The 14201-nt window shown below is 45.7% G+C and overlaps 1 protein-coding gene across 18 annotated transcripts in view; it reads left to right on the top strand.

The window, feature by feature from the left end:
- Positions 1-14201, top strand: part of GREB1L (GREB1 like retinoic acid receptor coactivator) — a 213023-nt gene that overhangs the window by 195303 nt on the left and 3519 nt on the right. For 12 of the 18 annotated variants that reach the window (XM_074352538.1, XM_074352553.1, XM_074352540.1 and 9 more), the window contains 10 exons: positions 133-235; positions 2739-2894; positions 3162-3301; positions 5346-5507; positions 5647-5854; positions 8776-8941; positions 9855-10082; positions 10962-11103; positions 11970-12170; positions 13858-13996. In XM_074352538.1, the coding sequence (XP_074208639.1) occupies positions 133-235; positions 2739-2894; positions 3162-3301; positions 5346-5507; positions 5647-5854; positions 8776-8941; positions 9855-10082; positions 10962-11103; positions 11970-12170; positions 13858-13996 (1645 nt within the window). Of the gene's footprint in view, positions 1-132; positions 236-2738; positions 2895-3161; positions 3302-5345; positions 5508-5646; positions 5855-8775; positions 8942-9487; positions 9576-9854; positions 10083-10961; positions 11104-11969; positions 12171-13857; positions 13997-14201 lie in introns of those variants that run through there. The other 6 variants (XM_074352547.1, XM_074352551.1, XM_074352555.1 and 3 more) reach the window with 4 other exon arrangements.

Genomic DNA, 14201 nt, shown 5'->3' on the forward strand with positions numbered 1-14201 from the left:
CGGGAGAGGTCGGGGCCGCGAGGCCCCGCGCGGGCCTCTCAGGCAGAGAAGGAGCCGCGGAAGAGCCCAGGTGTGAAATCTCTTTTCTCTTTTCCTTCCCTCTCCTCCCCCGATTAAACGTATCTCCATCAGGTGGGAAAGACTGGCTCCTATTTACAGTTCCTTAGGATCCTCTTCCGCATGCTCATCAGGCTCCTGGAGGTGGACGTGTATGATGAGGCCGAGATCAACACGGGTGAGTTCGCAGCCTGGGCCGCGCAGACAAACCACTGTGGACGCCTGCAGGGTTATTGAGAGGTTAAAGGTTAGGAGCCAGCAGTAGTTGTCAGTAAAAGCTCTCTGAGGCCGGGGTGGGGTCTTCCCCTCTTTGGGCCCCTACCCCTCTGTGTCCTGCAAGACTCTGGGCAGAAAGGCAGCTTACAAAAGCCCTGTTAGGTGGGCTCGTTGCTCAGAGGGTGAAACTGTTTGGGTTTAAAATTCGATTGCGGTATTCTACTGCTTAAGGGTCCCCGGCGTGGTTTGTTTCGGATGCCAGGCCTTGGTTGGTTGGTCAGAGTAGACCTTATATTTTGCCTGCAGGCTCCGAGTGAACGTATGGGGTTACTATAGCCAAAGGAAAACGTCCATGGGCAGAACAAAACCCTGGCACCATAAACGACCCCTTCGCACTGGCAGTCAGATGCGGGGCTAGTGCCTGACAGACCAGCCCAGCCTCCGCCTCCTGCCCGCCCCGCTTCTCAGCCCTTCCACCCCCGTCACCTGTGAGGTGATTCTGCCCTGCAGCCCGCCCAGCAAGGCCGGAAGGTGGGCACTGGCAGGACGCAGCCAGCATGAGCTCTGCAGCTAAGGAGAGTGTGGCCTCACACTGTGACTGCACGTCTTAGAACCACCCGACTGTGTGCTGGAGGAGACACGGGAGGGACAGGGCAGTAGAGATAATCTGCAGTTCTTCCCCCGCCCCTCAGAGACGAGTCCAGAAAAGCGAGAGGCCTTAGCATCTTCCATCAGTTTAGCCCTCACCTCGCTTGCTTTTCCTACATAATTGGACCTGTTCTGTGACCAGCCCAAGGGACTAGTTTAGTTCAGACTAGGTAAGATCGGCTCTATTTAATCATTTTACTATGGCTTTTGGCTCTACTTCCATTCCTCACCGGTTCACATCCACAATCCCAGACACAGATGCACAGTCCTATCTTCCCATCCACATCTCCTCGTTCGTGCCCCCAGCTGAACTGTACCACACCCCCAGGCCCCCACAGAGGGGACTCAGAGCTCCAGGAGGGCCTGAAACACCTGCATGCTGGACCACAGGGCAAAGGCAGAGCCAAGCAGACGAGGGAGGGGCCGTATCCCACTGGCTTTTCCCCCAGGCTCCCTGGCCCCACAATAGATTCCACTACAGGGCCTTGAGCTGTGGAGTCAAACCTGGCCTTTGTAGTGAGAGGCACTGTTTGGCTTTGTTCCTTCGCCCTCATTTTGGTGCGGGTGAATGCAGTGGTGCTCTGGAAAGGCACAAGGATGCCCTTTTTTTTACCCCACACGTTTTGCTTTTTCTGTTGTCGTTTTATGAGGGGAAGGTATATTTGGAGGGGGTACTGGGGATTGAACCCAGGACCTTGTGCATGCTAAGCATGCATCTCTACCACTGAGCTGTACCCTCCTCACAAGGACACCTTTTTTAAAAACTAGAATAAGCTTTAACTTTTAAATAAAATGCACACTTTAGCTCAGGGATATAAAAACAAACAGTATTGTGTTATAAAACCAAACAATATTGTGTTTAAAAGGTAATAGCTGTACTTCTAGTCTTCAGGCCTTTTTTTAACTTAAAAATTTTTTTATTGAAGTGTAGTTGATTTACAATGTTAGTTTCAGGTGTACACCAAAGCGATTCTGTTATACATACATATATATACATTTTTCAGATTCTTGTCCATTATAACTTAATCACAAGAAGAAATTGAAATTTGTTGGAGTTTTTTTCTTCCTTTTTCCCTTTGAAAGTTGTCTTTAGCTTGATCTTATAGTGTCTATTTTTAATAACAATTATCATCTCCCGGACCCCCTATATGCCTGCCAGTGTCTTGGCACTTCCAGTACGCCATCTGGAATCCTTACTACAATCAGGGGACCCTGAGGGGTGAAGGCGCCTGCAGGTGTGAAGTCATAAGGGGAGGGGCCCGGACTCAAACCCAGGGCCCCTGGCTCTCAACCTGAACTGCATGTGGGAACCACTTAAGGAGCTTGAAACACCACAACAGGTGCCTGGGTAATGAAGGAGGTTCTGGGCAATGTGGCCTGAGCACAGGGATTTTTTACCAGCTCCAGGTGACTCTAATATGCAGCAGACACTGCAAATCTTGCTCAACGCATCCGTGAAATCTCTTCAGCTGTCAATGTCTTGAAACCCCCCCCAACTAAAACTCTAAAATAGAATTCAGATCATCCAAAATTAAACAAGATTTTAAGGCAATTTGAGGGGCTGGGGTGGGAGACTAGTTGATCTCATAGGGGTTTGTGGACTGAGTGTGTGGAGGCTACTGATGGGGACCAGTGAGGGCAGGAGCCCCTCCCAGCAGGGGTCTGAAGGGACAGTTCTGGTTCCCTCTGCCCTGGACACAGGAGGTCATTTTTCAGAAATGCTTTATGTCTCATACAGCCTTTTGTCACTGACCCTTGGGAGGGAGGGAAGCCGGGTGGTCTGCCTGCTCTGTGCACGATCTCTCTGCTTGTCCCAGATCACAGCCAAAGCAGTGAAGTCAGCCAGTCAGAGGGAGAGCCCTGGCCTGACATCGAGAGCTTCAGTAAAATGCCCTTTGACGTCAGTGTGCATGACCCCAAGTACAGCCTGATGAGCCTGGTATACACTGAGAAGCTGGCAGGGGTCAAACAAGGTCAGTGCAAGCGGAGCCTGAAGGTCAAGGGGAACCTCAGTCGGGGCAGGAGGCCTGGGGCGCTTTAATCTTTGAGGGCAACTGCAGTCACTCTCCTCTGCTTTTCTCTCGTTTTACACGCGCACATGCCACCCTCCCGCTTTCATGCCTGCCTCTCAGGGCCTAAGTTACAGAATCCCAGGAAAAGCCCTTGGGGAGCAGGGGACTTCCCAGGCGTAGGGGCTTCAAGCACATCATGAGAAGGTTTTTTCGCTCCTTTATACACAGAAGCAATAAAGGAATCCAGAGTTGAAGAGCCCCAGAAACGCGAGACTGTGTCCATGATGCTGACCAAGTATGCGGCCTACAACACCTTCCACCACTGCGAGCAGTGCCACCAGTACATGGACTTCACCTCTGCCTCCCAGGTGCAGCCCCTTTGCCCTTGCCCGTCATTCCACGTGGATTTTGTATGTGAGGGATATAAAGTAAGGGTCCCGGTTTCCAGGCCTAGACAAGGATGGCCTACTTATGAGATGGAGCCACTAATTTGTGAGCAAAATGAATTCAAATGACTAGGCTTATTAGGATTATGGGCAGGGTGGGGAGGGGAGGAGAGAAGAGAAAGAAACTGGGTTTGTCTTAACTCATTTCATCAAAATGGTTACACGTGTCATGTTTAGGTTAGAAAGGAGCTGAGGTGTTTATCTGTGACCCTGAAAACCTGGGTAGTGTGGTGTGTTTGGTGAAAGGGTCTCTCTCCCGCTTTGGGCTGTTGATGAAAATGGTGCCATTATTTCCAGAGCTGTAGGGTGCACCCTTTGCACTGTGAACAAGTCTGTTGATTTGCACAGACCTAGTCTCATTCTTGCTCCAGCATGGGATGGTTTTGACCACTGGGCATACAGAGGAGTCAATGTTTGCTCTTTTACTTGGAGAGAACTGAGAGGTAGGAACACAGAAGGGGAGCAGACACCCCACAGCATTTAGCTTCTTTTTGGCCAGAGCATCTTTAAGCACAAAAGATGGGAAAGGCAGCCAATGATGGGAGAATCCAGTGCCTATTTGGGGCATAAGTTCTGCGTTGGATTCCCCCACTTTATCTTGATTTTTATCGCTTGGCTCTGAACCCTAGAACAGCTCTTCCTTCCTAGAGGATGTGCTGAGTGGACTTCCCCCAAACTTGCCTCTGCTCTCGAGGTCCAGTCTTCACCCTTTCCCCACAGGGTACAAGGAGGGAGACACTGAAAAACTGGGCTGGGCCCTCTCTCCTGCCTTTTGAGAAGGCCTGTGCTCCGTCTATGGAGGGCGTATCTACTTCTACTTTAAACTAAACACTCAACCCCACGCCTCATGGCCTCTCTGGGCTTCTGAGATGGCCACCACCCTGTGGAGTATGTATCTCTTTGAATAAATCTACTTTTACTCAAAACCAAACAAAAACACTGCGCTGACCGTTCTGCTGTTCCTGATACAAGTTACCTTTCCTTGTCCCGTTTGTTTTCTTGTGTTACTGAGAACTTTTGCTGGGCTAGTTTGAAATCAGCTCACAAGGCTTTATGGAATTTAGAGGATTCAAGTCCCCTGATCTATAAATTATGTTTTTAGAAAATTTCTTTATTAAAAACCCTCTATTTATATAATTTCTGTATGATTACTCACTAACTAGTATATTCCCACACCGGTGAAGCAGAACAAACGAGAATTTAAGGGAAGAATTACAATATGATTTTTCTATGAAATGTAATATTTAGATTGAAACTCTTGGGAAACTTACCTGGATTCTAGTTGGTGCTGAAAAGTGATGCTATCTTTTCATTAAGCCAAATATTGCCTGCATTGTAAAGACTTTTATGTTATTTTTCACTGAGCTGGATTATTGAGAGAGCATGTGAACTTTACAGCAATTTTTAAAAGATAGGTTAGATTTATAATCGGCTTGGATAAGTTGAATGGTCTCTTTCGGAAGTGAGTTCTAGGCTAAAGCTTGGGTTCAAAAATCTTTAGTTTCCACTGTAGCTCAAGAGGCGTTTTAATGATGTCAGTCTTAATATTTTACTTAAAAAATATTTATTTGACCTAAGCCACACAGAACAGAAGTGTTTTCCCCCATCATTGGGCACCCTGGGGAATGCTTACGTAGCAGGACGTCCTATAGGTATATTGGATGGGCCTCTGTAAGTCTGAGCAGCAGCAGTTCTAAGAACACGAGAAATGCAGACAGTGTTGAGCAACAGATACTTCGCCAGCTGAGAGGCTGCGTAGGGGCAGGATGCCTGGCTCTCAGGTCCGCGGCAGCCACTGAAAGATGAAGTGTTTGCCTTTCTTACCTTTCTGGCATTGCTCGCACAGCCAGGCTGGGTGGCAGGTAGAAGCTGAGGTTAGTTTGCCTCTCTGAATGACAACCTTCACAAGTGGAAGGTTGCGAACCATGGAGCTTACATTCCCTCCCTTTCTTTTTTGCAAATGTAGATGTCTGACTCTACCCTTCATGCCTTCACGTTCTCTTCCTCCGTGCTGGGAGAGGAGGTGCAGCTCTATTTCATCATTCCCAAATCCAAAGAGAGTCATTTTGTCTTCAGCAAGCAGGGCAAACACCTGGAGAGCATGCGGCTTCCCCTGGTTTCGGACAAGGTGGGTGATAGTGTCTGGACACGAGGACCGACAGGCCTCAGGTACGAGATCAGGTTTTCTAAGCATCTTTGTATCTCAGGGTTCTAATATCTCTTTTTGGTTTCTGGTCCTTTTTTCTTTCTTTCTTTTTCCCTTTCAGCAGAATTTGAATGCAGTCAAGAGCCCTATTTTCACTCCTTCCAGTGGTCGCCATGAGCACGGACTCCTAAACCTTTTTCACGCCATGGAGGGCATCAGCCACCTGCACCTCCTGGTAGTCAAAGAGTATGAGATGCCGCTGTACCGCAAGTACTGGCCCAACCACATCATGCTGGTGCTGCCCGGCATGTTCAATAACGCAGGCGTGGGTAAGGGGGCCCCCGGGGTGGGGGGAGGGCTGTGAACAGAAACAGCTCCATTCCCCAAGCATGGACTTTCAAAGGTTCCCCTGCCTCTGGAAAAGGTCTTGCCCTACAGACCAAAGGATTTCTGACTCCTCTTTAAATCTGAGTTTTTGTTTCTCTATGTGCAGTTTTGCAGAATTTTTAACTTCTGAGGACTAGTAACCAAAGCAGTCACTGAGACACTGAGCATCCTGGGAAGGGCTGGGCACACCTGTCAGTACAGGCTGCAAGTGCTCCTTGCTGCAGGCCAGCGGCAGGAACAGCACAGTGAGGATGGTCTGAGGGGAGTTAGTGGTTCCCTCTGGGCTGGAGGGATCTCTGAGTCATCGCCAATCTTGAAGGCACATGGCAAGTTCTTGAGGGTTCTGTACAACTGGGGACCTGAGGCAGTCATCTTAAAAGTATCCAGAAGTCTTTCCTGCTTTTCCCCATGGAGCAACAGGCTGATTTCTCAGGGGGCACCTGGTTGTTGAGTGTACGCAGAGCGGTGGGAGGAACGGACAGCCTAGAGCTCCTTCACTTACCTCCTGCAGGCTCCAGTGTTCTAGAGCTTTCCTGTCTGGTCACTCCCTGCATCTAAATCACTTCTCATTGGCTCCTGTGGGTATCTTACTGTGATTTTATTTGCATTTCCCTAATGATTAGTGATGTTGATCTTTTTCATTTGCTTGTTGGCCATTTGTATATCTTTGGAGAATCCACTTTTTAAACAGGTTTTTGTTGTTGTTGTTGACGTAGTTCTTTATATATTCTGGGTATTAATCCCTTATCAGATATGATCTTTAAGTATCTTCTCCCATTCCGTAGGTTGCCTTTTCATTGTTGAGTCCTTTGCACAGAAGTTTTAAAATTTTATGTAGTCCAGTTTTTTTTTTCTCTTGTTGCCTTTGCTTCTGGTGTCATAGCAAAGGAATCATTGCCAAAACCAACACGATCAAACTTTCCCTGTCTTCTTTTTGGAGTTTTATGGTTTTAGCTCTTTGATCCATTTTGATTTTTTTATATAGTATAAGGGTCCAACTTCGTTCTTTTGCATGTGGCTATCCGGTTTGCCCAACACCACTTGTTAAAGAGACAATCCTTTAATCCATTGAATGGTCTTGGCACCTTGGTCAAAAATAATTTGACCATATATGCAAGGGTGTTATTTCTGGGCTCTGTATTCTTATTCCATTGGTTTATATGTCTGTCTTGATACCATTACCTCACTGTTTCGATTATTCTAGTTTTGTAGTCAGCCAAGTGTGAGAACCCTAACTTTGTGGTTCTTTTTCAAGATTGTTTTGGGTATTCAGAGTCCTTTGAGATTCCATGTGCATTTAAAGGTGGACTTTTCTATATCCGGAAAAAAAAACCACCCTGGTATTTTGATAGGGATAACATTAAACATGTAGATTGCTTTATGTGGTACTGTCATCTTGACAATATTACATCTTCCAATCCATGAACATGGGGTGTCTTTACATTTATTTGTCTGTAATTTCAGCAATGTTTTGTACTTCTTAGTGTGTCTTTTGCCTCCTTGGTTACACATTTATTCCCAAGTATTGTATTCTTTTTGATGCTGTTGTAAATGTAACTGTTTTCTTAACTTCCCTTTCAGATTGATAGTTACGATACAGAAACATAATTTGTGTTGTTTTTGTATCTGCAACTTCACTGAATTATTCTAACTCTGTGTATGTGTAATCTTCAGTGTTTTCTACATATAAGATCATGTTTGGAAACAGATAATTTTATTTCTTTCCAACATGGGTAACTTTTATTTCATTTTCTTATCTAATTGCTCTAAGATTTCTAGTACTACGTTAAATAGAAGTGGTAAAGATAGGCATCCTTGTCTTATTCTTGATCTTAGAAGAAATCTTTCAACCTTTCCCTGTGGAGTATGTCAGCTGTGGGCTTTTTCATATATGGCCCTTATTATGTTGAGAATGCAAACTATTAGACACATTACTCTTGAAAGTAGATTCTTCTAAATCCTAGTATTACCCTTGAACTATTCAGACTGTTTTCCTGGTTCCCCCATAGACCAAAGTTTTTTAGCCTCTTCATTATCGTCTACAGTTCTTTCATCTTAGGATGGCCCACTCATAAAACCTGGCTAATTCCTGACCATCACCTTAATAATTGCTGACACTGAGTACTTACGTGCTGGCACTATCCCGAGCGCCTGTGAAGCAGACATTAGCATCGCCGCTTTACAGGTGGGGAAGCCCAGGCACAGGGGACTTGTTCACTGTCACACAGCCAGGAAGTAGTGGAATCAGGATTCAAACCTAAGCAGCTTGGCTCCAGGCTTTTCTCTTACTCACTATACAGTGTGCCTCTGACAAAAAGGCAGACCTAGGGAAAGGATACCAATTCCCAGAATCTTCTTCAGAGACACTGCTGCCAATTTCCTAAAGGTATCTAAAGCAAGGGACACATTAGTTTAAGCACCACATCCACCACCGTGGTGGCTACCCCCTAGTGCAGGACGTTAGAGTGGCTGCTCCTGAGACTGACAGGGCCCCTTATGACTTTAAGGAACCAGTAATAAGGGCTTCCTCTATGTGGAACCTTTTTTTCCCATCAGGGAAACTAGATTCTCCCAGTACTCCTTAAAGTGTGGTTCACGAATGACCTGCGTCAAAGACCTCTCTGGTTCCTGGCCCCTTGTCAGTCGTGGTGGGCTCCGGGAATCTGCATTTTAAGTGGACTTCCTGGGTGATTCTTACCTATACTGGTGTGAGAACCATTGCTCTCAACATGTGGTTGACCCCACTTGCACGGTCGCCACGTGAACAGGTGTGCTTATGGAGAGAACGCCCACTGCCTGCGGAGCTCCAGCCAAGCCTGGGCAAAGAGCTCTTCGCACCAGCCGTCATTATGTTGCCTTCCAGGTGCTGCCAGGTTTCTCATTAAGGAGCTGTCATATCATAACCTGGAACTGGAGAGGAACCGCCTGGAGGAGCTGGGAGTTAAACGCCAGTGTGTCTGGCCTTTCATCGTTGTGATGGACGACTCGTGTGTCCTGTGGCACATTCACAGCGTTCAGGAGCAGACCAGGTACTGGCACTTCCCAAGCAGTTCTAGGGGAGTGTGACACAATGCTACCGAGAAGACACTTCCCTTGGCTGTCGTCACACATGGAAGTAAGTTAGAGCCACAGCTTTCCAGGGCAGAACGATCATCCACGAGACCACTCCCACTAGCACGTTCTGTGGTGACTAAGTAATTTTTTAATTTAGGCATTCGGTATGCCACTGAATTCCCGGGCCATTTCTGCATCATGGCTTTGGTTTGCTGTAAAAGTCTGTTGAAAGACACTATGGTTTATTTAGAAACCTTCTGAATCAGGACATCTGCTTTTTAGCCCCAGCTCTGCTTCATAACTGTTCCATCACCTATAAAATTATGGTTGGGCCAGAATCAGAGGTTCTCCTCCTGGGACAGTGGTGAGGGGATCCATGAGGACCATGAAATGCTACACCTGGAAAAGTCCTATGCGGCAAATGGCCCCAGATGTTCCCAGCCCCAGTGAAAACAGTGCCTGATGGGCTCTCGGCCTTTCCAGCTCCAGCACTGTGATTTTGTGCCTCATTTCCCCTGTAGATATGAAGCCAGTGATGTTTTCAAATACTCCTTTATTATACCGTGATGACCAGAACTTGGAAGGACACTTGCGTGCTCCCTCTCTTTGGTAACTCCCTGTTCATTATTCACTTAGAAGTGGGCTGGATTTCTTTCCCTACCTTAAAGTGATCAGTCCCCCTCCTGGAAGGCAGCTTCCTTCAGTTAGCAGTGACAGGCAGTGTGAAAACCAGGCTCGACGTCCTTCTCCATTCCAGGCTATTATAAAGTAAATCAGCTAACTGCATCCTTGACAGGCATGGACACTGTAGTGTTAGCCCTTCAGAACTGACCCTCTCTGCAGTAGTAGTGATAGATATCTTACATAAACTAACTCTACGTTTCATAGCCAACCCATGGAAACAGGAGTTTCCAGTAAGAATGTGTCCTTGAGGAGTGTCTTGCAGCATATTGAAGCCACACCAAAAATCGTCCACTACGCAATCTTGGGCATACAGAAGTGGAGCAGCAGGCTGACCTCTCAGAGCCTGAAGGCCCCGTTCTCCAGGTGCCACGTGCATGACTTCATTCTCCTCAACATAGACCTGACTCAGAACGTGCAGTATGACTTCAACAGGTAAGTCAGGCCTCCCGGATGCAAGGAATCCTGGCATGTACTGATCGTTTCTGCTTGGCTCTAGCCTCTGTAATGCTTTTGTTCCTATCTGTGTCTTGGAGAAACTGAGACCATGTGGACAGAGACAGTGGGGAGGAGGGTCACACGCCCCAAAGTGGCCCCTTCATCAATCTGCAGAATGACCCAGACCCTTAATAATAGCTGCTGCCACGTGAAATGCTTAGAAAATATATTCCGGCCATTCAGCAAGGACTAAACCAGGGCCGGCACTGTTGCATCACATCAGTGTGTGGACCCATAGACCATTCAAGATGAACCTTTCATTCACCCTCAGATCTCAGAAGGTAATCACTTTCCCCAGGTGTTAGCAAGACCCTGAGACCTAGATCCCCTGGCCTGGCCTCCTAAGTTATGTCCACACCGTGGGAAGTCTGAAATGGCCAAGGAAGACTGTCAGAGACCACAGAGTCCCCGTTATGTCAACCCCCAACCTGTAGCTATTACAGTATTCTGTAGCTGTTTCACCTCTGTGGTTTAAATTTTGGCAGATGCTTCATCCTGTTTGCAGCCAGGATTTTAAAACTGGGAGCAGCTCTGCACTCCTGTCCCAAGAGTATACAGAACGTGCAGCCCTGTTTCAGTTCAGGAACGCCTGGGGCGCTGTGGAAAGTGGGACCAGTCATCTTACTTTCTCCCTCCTTGTTGGCTGCAATACCCAAGAGGCTCACAGGCCAGTGCTGAGAGCGCCAGCTCCATGAGGGGGAAAGGTTGATTCTGTCTAAGGCTGTCTCCTAACATCTGCCACGTTTCTCTGTGTAATTATCAGCATTGAGGTGTGACAGGTAGTTAAGGAAACCTATCGTTGTGATTACAATTTAGGTATTTCTGTGAAGATGTTGACTTTAATCTGAGAACAAACAGTAGTGGCCTGCTCATCTGCCGCTTTAATAACTTCAGCCTCATGAAGAAACATGTTCAGGTTGGAGGGCAAAGGGACTTTATCATTAAACCAAAGATCATGGTAAGTTCGCAAGCTTGAGTCTACTGTTCAGTATTTGACAGTGATCTCTCATTAGTATCTTTGTTATTAGGAACTGGCATTAAGCACCTGCCTCTTGACTAGAAAGCGAAGCTAACGCAAGGGAGTCAGCTCTTAATGTCAAATTTGCAGTCTCATTTCCCTGAGGACTCATGTAGAGCCAAACACAAGCTATGAAAATTCAACAGAATTACCTTCTGTTAGATTTAAGGCTTAACTGAAGCTTTCATGGCGTTTCAAACTTTACTATATTCTTAAACTGGCGAAGTTAACACTTTTACATTCTTCATTTAACACATGAGCGAAATGTAACCAAGATGCTTGTGTGGTCCTTTGCCAGGTTTTTGGGTTTTGTTTTTAGGTAATGCAGTTCCAAACCTGTTAAGGGTTAATTCCACAGGCACACCCATTTCTGTTTTAGAGATTTACTGATACCTGATCATTTACAACACGTGGACTCCCCAGTGGAGCTTAGAAAACTTCTCTGCTATTTTTTTGGTGGTGATGGGATGGGATTTAACCCATCCAGATCCAGCAACAATATAAAAGGCTTTCTGTTTGGCCTCTACAATGTATCTGCTAAATGCGCTGACTTGCAAAGAAGCCTACTTTTCTGCATTTTTTCCTGCCCTTGCCGTGTATAAATTATGTTAGATCCAACTGAACTATTTCCGGGGGGGAGGGGGGGGATTCAGAACCCAAGACAGGCAGACTTCCACTTGAGCCTGACCTCTGTCTCTGTGCTCCTGCTGTTATCTGCAGGCTGTTAGGATGCAATGCAGTGTTTCCTTGCCGGTTTCACATAGTGACAGACACAGTTCCCATGATCCTCTTGGCTCTGATTTCAGGTGTCAGAGAGCTTAGCACCCATCTTGCCCCTGCAGTATGTCTGTGCTCCCGACAGTGAACACACACTGCTGGCAGCCCCTGCACAATTTCTCCTGGAGAAGTTCCTTCAGCACGCCTCGTACAAACTCTTCCCCAAAGCTATCCATAACTTCAAGAGTCCCGTGTTGGCCATTGACTGCTACCTGAACATTGGACCAGAGGTAAAGGGGAAGGGGCGGGGCTGTGCTTTCCCTGCTTCCATCCAGTTCTTCCTCATTTTAGATCCCATGTGAAAGCTTAAGTGAAGACAGACAAAGAGCTGGTGACATACTCACTTAGGCAAAGCTCACACACCTATCCCCCTCCCCACAGTGAGCCAGCGAACACTCTAAGCTTAGCTCAGAGGTCTGCTCCGTGAAGAAGCCTACCTCAGTGACCCGAGGCAGAAGCAGTTACTTGCTCCTCCCTGTCGTAACATGTTATCAGATGACACTACGGTCACGTGATCTGAGCGTCACAGGCACACGAGGGGAAGTCAGTGATTGTGGAACAACTGAGGGTATCACAGGAAACCTTTTTATAGCCCCTATTTTTATACTTTCCACTCCTGGGCTTCTTGCTTTTCCATTATTTCCTTATTTTTCATTTTTTCTCTCACTCTGTCTCAAATTCTCCATCAGTTTTTTTTTGTTGTTCTTAATTTGCCACTTGTACCTTTAGGCTTCTGACCACTGATGGCCTTCAAGAGCTTCAACCACTAAGCTTCCCCTTAGGATTATTTATTTTTTTTAAATATATTTTTATTCAAGTTTACCATGTTGTGTCAGTTTGTAGTGTACAGCACAGTGCTTCAGTCATATAGGAACATACATATATTCGTTTTTATGTTCTTTTTAACCATAAGTTACTACAAGATATTGAATATAGTTTCCTGTGCTATACAGTATGAACTTTTGTTTTTAAATTTTTATTCTAAAATTTTAAGTGTAAGCATTTTACATCCTTCTTATGGTGCATGGTGGGTTGGACCGTGAATTGTAGAATTTGAGATAGAAGGGATCTTGAAAAAAAAATCAGATGTAATACTTTTTAGGGTATCTGTTTTATGCCATCTCTGTAAGTTATGTGTCTGACCCAGGTCTCCTGAAAGAATCCAGGGCTTTAGGTGTTGGACAGCACAATCTCAATACCACTAATGACAGCATCTGCAGCCACTAAATACTTGCTAAGTGGTTTACATTCTTTAATTCACGAAACAGTCCTATGGACAGGTGTCACTATTCTCTCTATAGACAAGAAAACTGCTCAGTGTCACAGCTACTCAGAGGAACCAGTATTTGAACACAAGCAGGCTGGCCCACACATTAAGCCACTCTACAGTCCTCAGGGGCTCCTAGCTTACACTTCTCTGTAATTTTTGTGAAGCTACCTTCTGTACATAGAAGCCACAGAGAGAGCTAAAAATTTAAATCCATTCACTGTTTAAAGCTTCTACCCAATTGAAAATTTATATCTTAAGTGAAACACTGATTTAGAATTTTTATTCTTATCAATAAGGGAATCTAACCATTTAAACTTTCCTAAGTGTGCCTTTTTGTGGAAGGCAGCTTTTTATTATTTTATGAACTCTTAGGAGAGAAATCAATAGAAACAAAACAAGCCCCTCTACTAACTATCCTGTTATGAGAAATAACCTATTTAAAGTGTCTCTTGTTTAAGACGACATACTAAATATAGGGCGTACAAAGCTTAAATAACCAGCCCACTGAAGTTTCAATAAAAATGTGTCTCCTTTACCTGACCCTGAAATGGACAGCTAAAAAGGAAGGCGCTGACTCATTCCGCTAAAGATGCAGACGTTACACTTAGTTTTGAGATGCTGGTGCTATTTCTGCTTGATGCTTGCAGGTGGCCATATGCTATGTCAGCTCCAGACCCCACTCCAGCAATGTCAACTGTGAAGGGGTGTGTTTCAGTGGACTCCTCCTGTACCTCTGTGACTCTTTTGTAGGTGCTGATCTTCTTAAGAAATTTAAGTTTTTAAAAGGTAAATCAAATTTAGTATCTTGTTTGTGAATGCTGTTAGTTCCCACTAGACAAAATACAGAAGTGAATGATATAAAAAAGCACTTTAACAATCATTTTGCCAGTAAATTAAATACCTTGCTTTTAAACTAGGGCCACTGATTTTTTTAAATGGGGGAGATGGGAATCAAATCATTGTTATACTAAGACTAAATGCAGATAAACAG

This window comes from Camelus bactrianus, chromosome 24 (genome assembly GCF_048773025.1).
Source record: "Camelus bactrianus isolate YW-2024 breed Bactrian camel chromosome 24, ASM4877302v1, whole genome shotgun sequence".
Classification (NCBI taxonomy): domain Eukaryota; kingdom Metazoa; phylum Chordata; class Mammalia; order Artiodactyla; family Camelidae; genus Camelus; species Camelus bactrianus.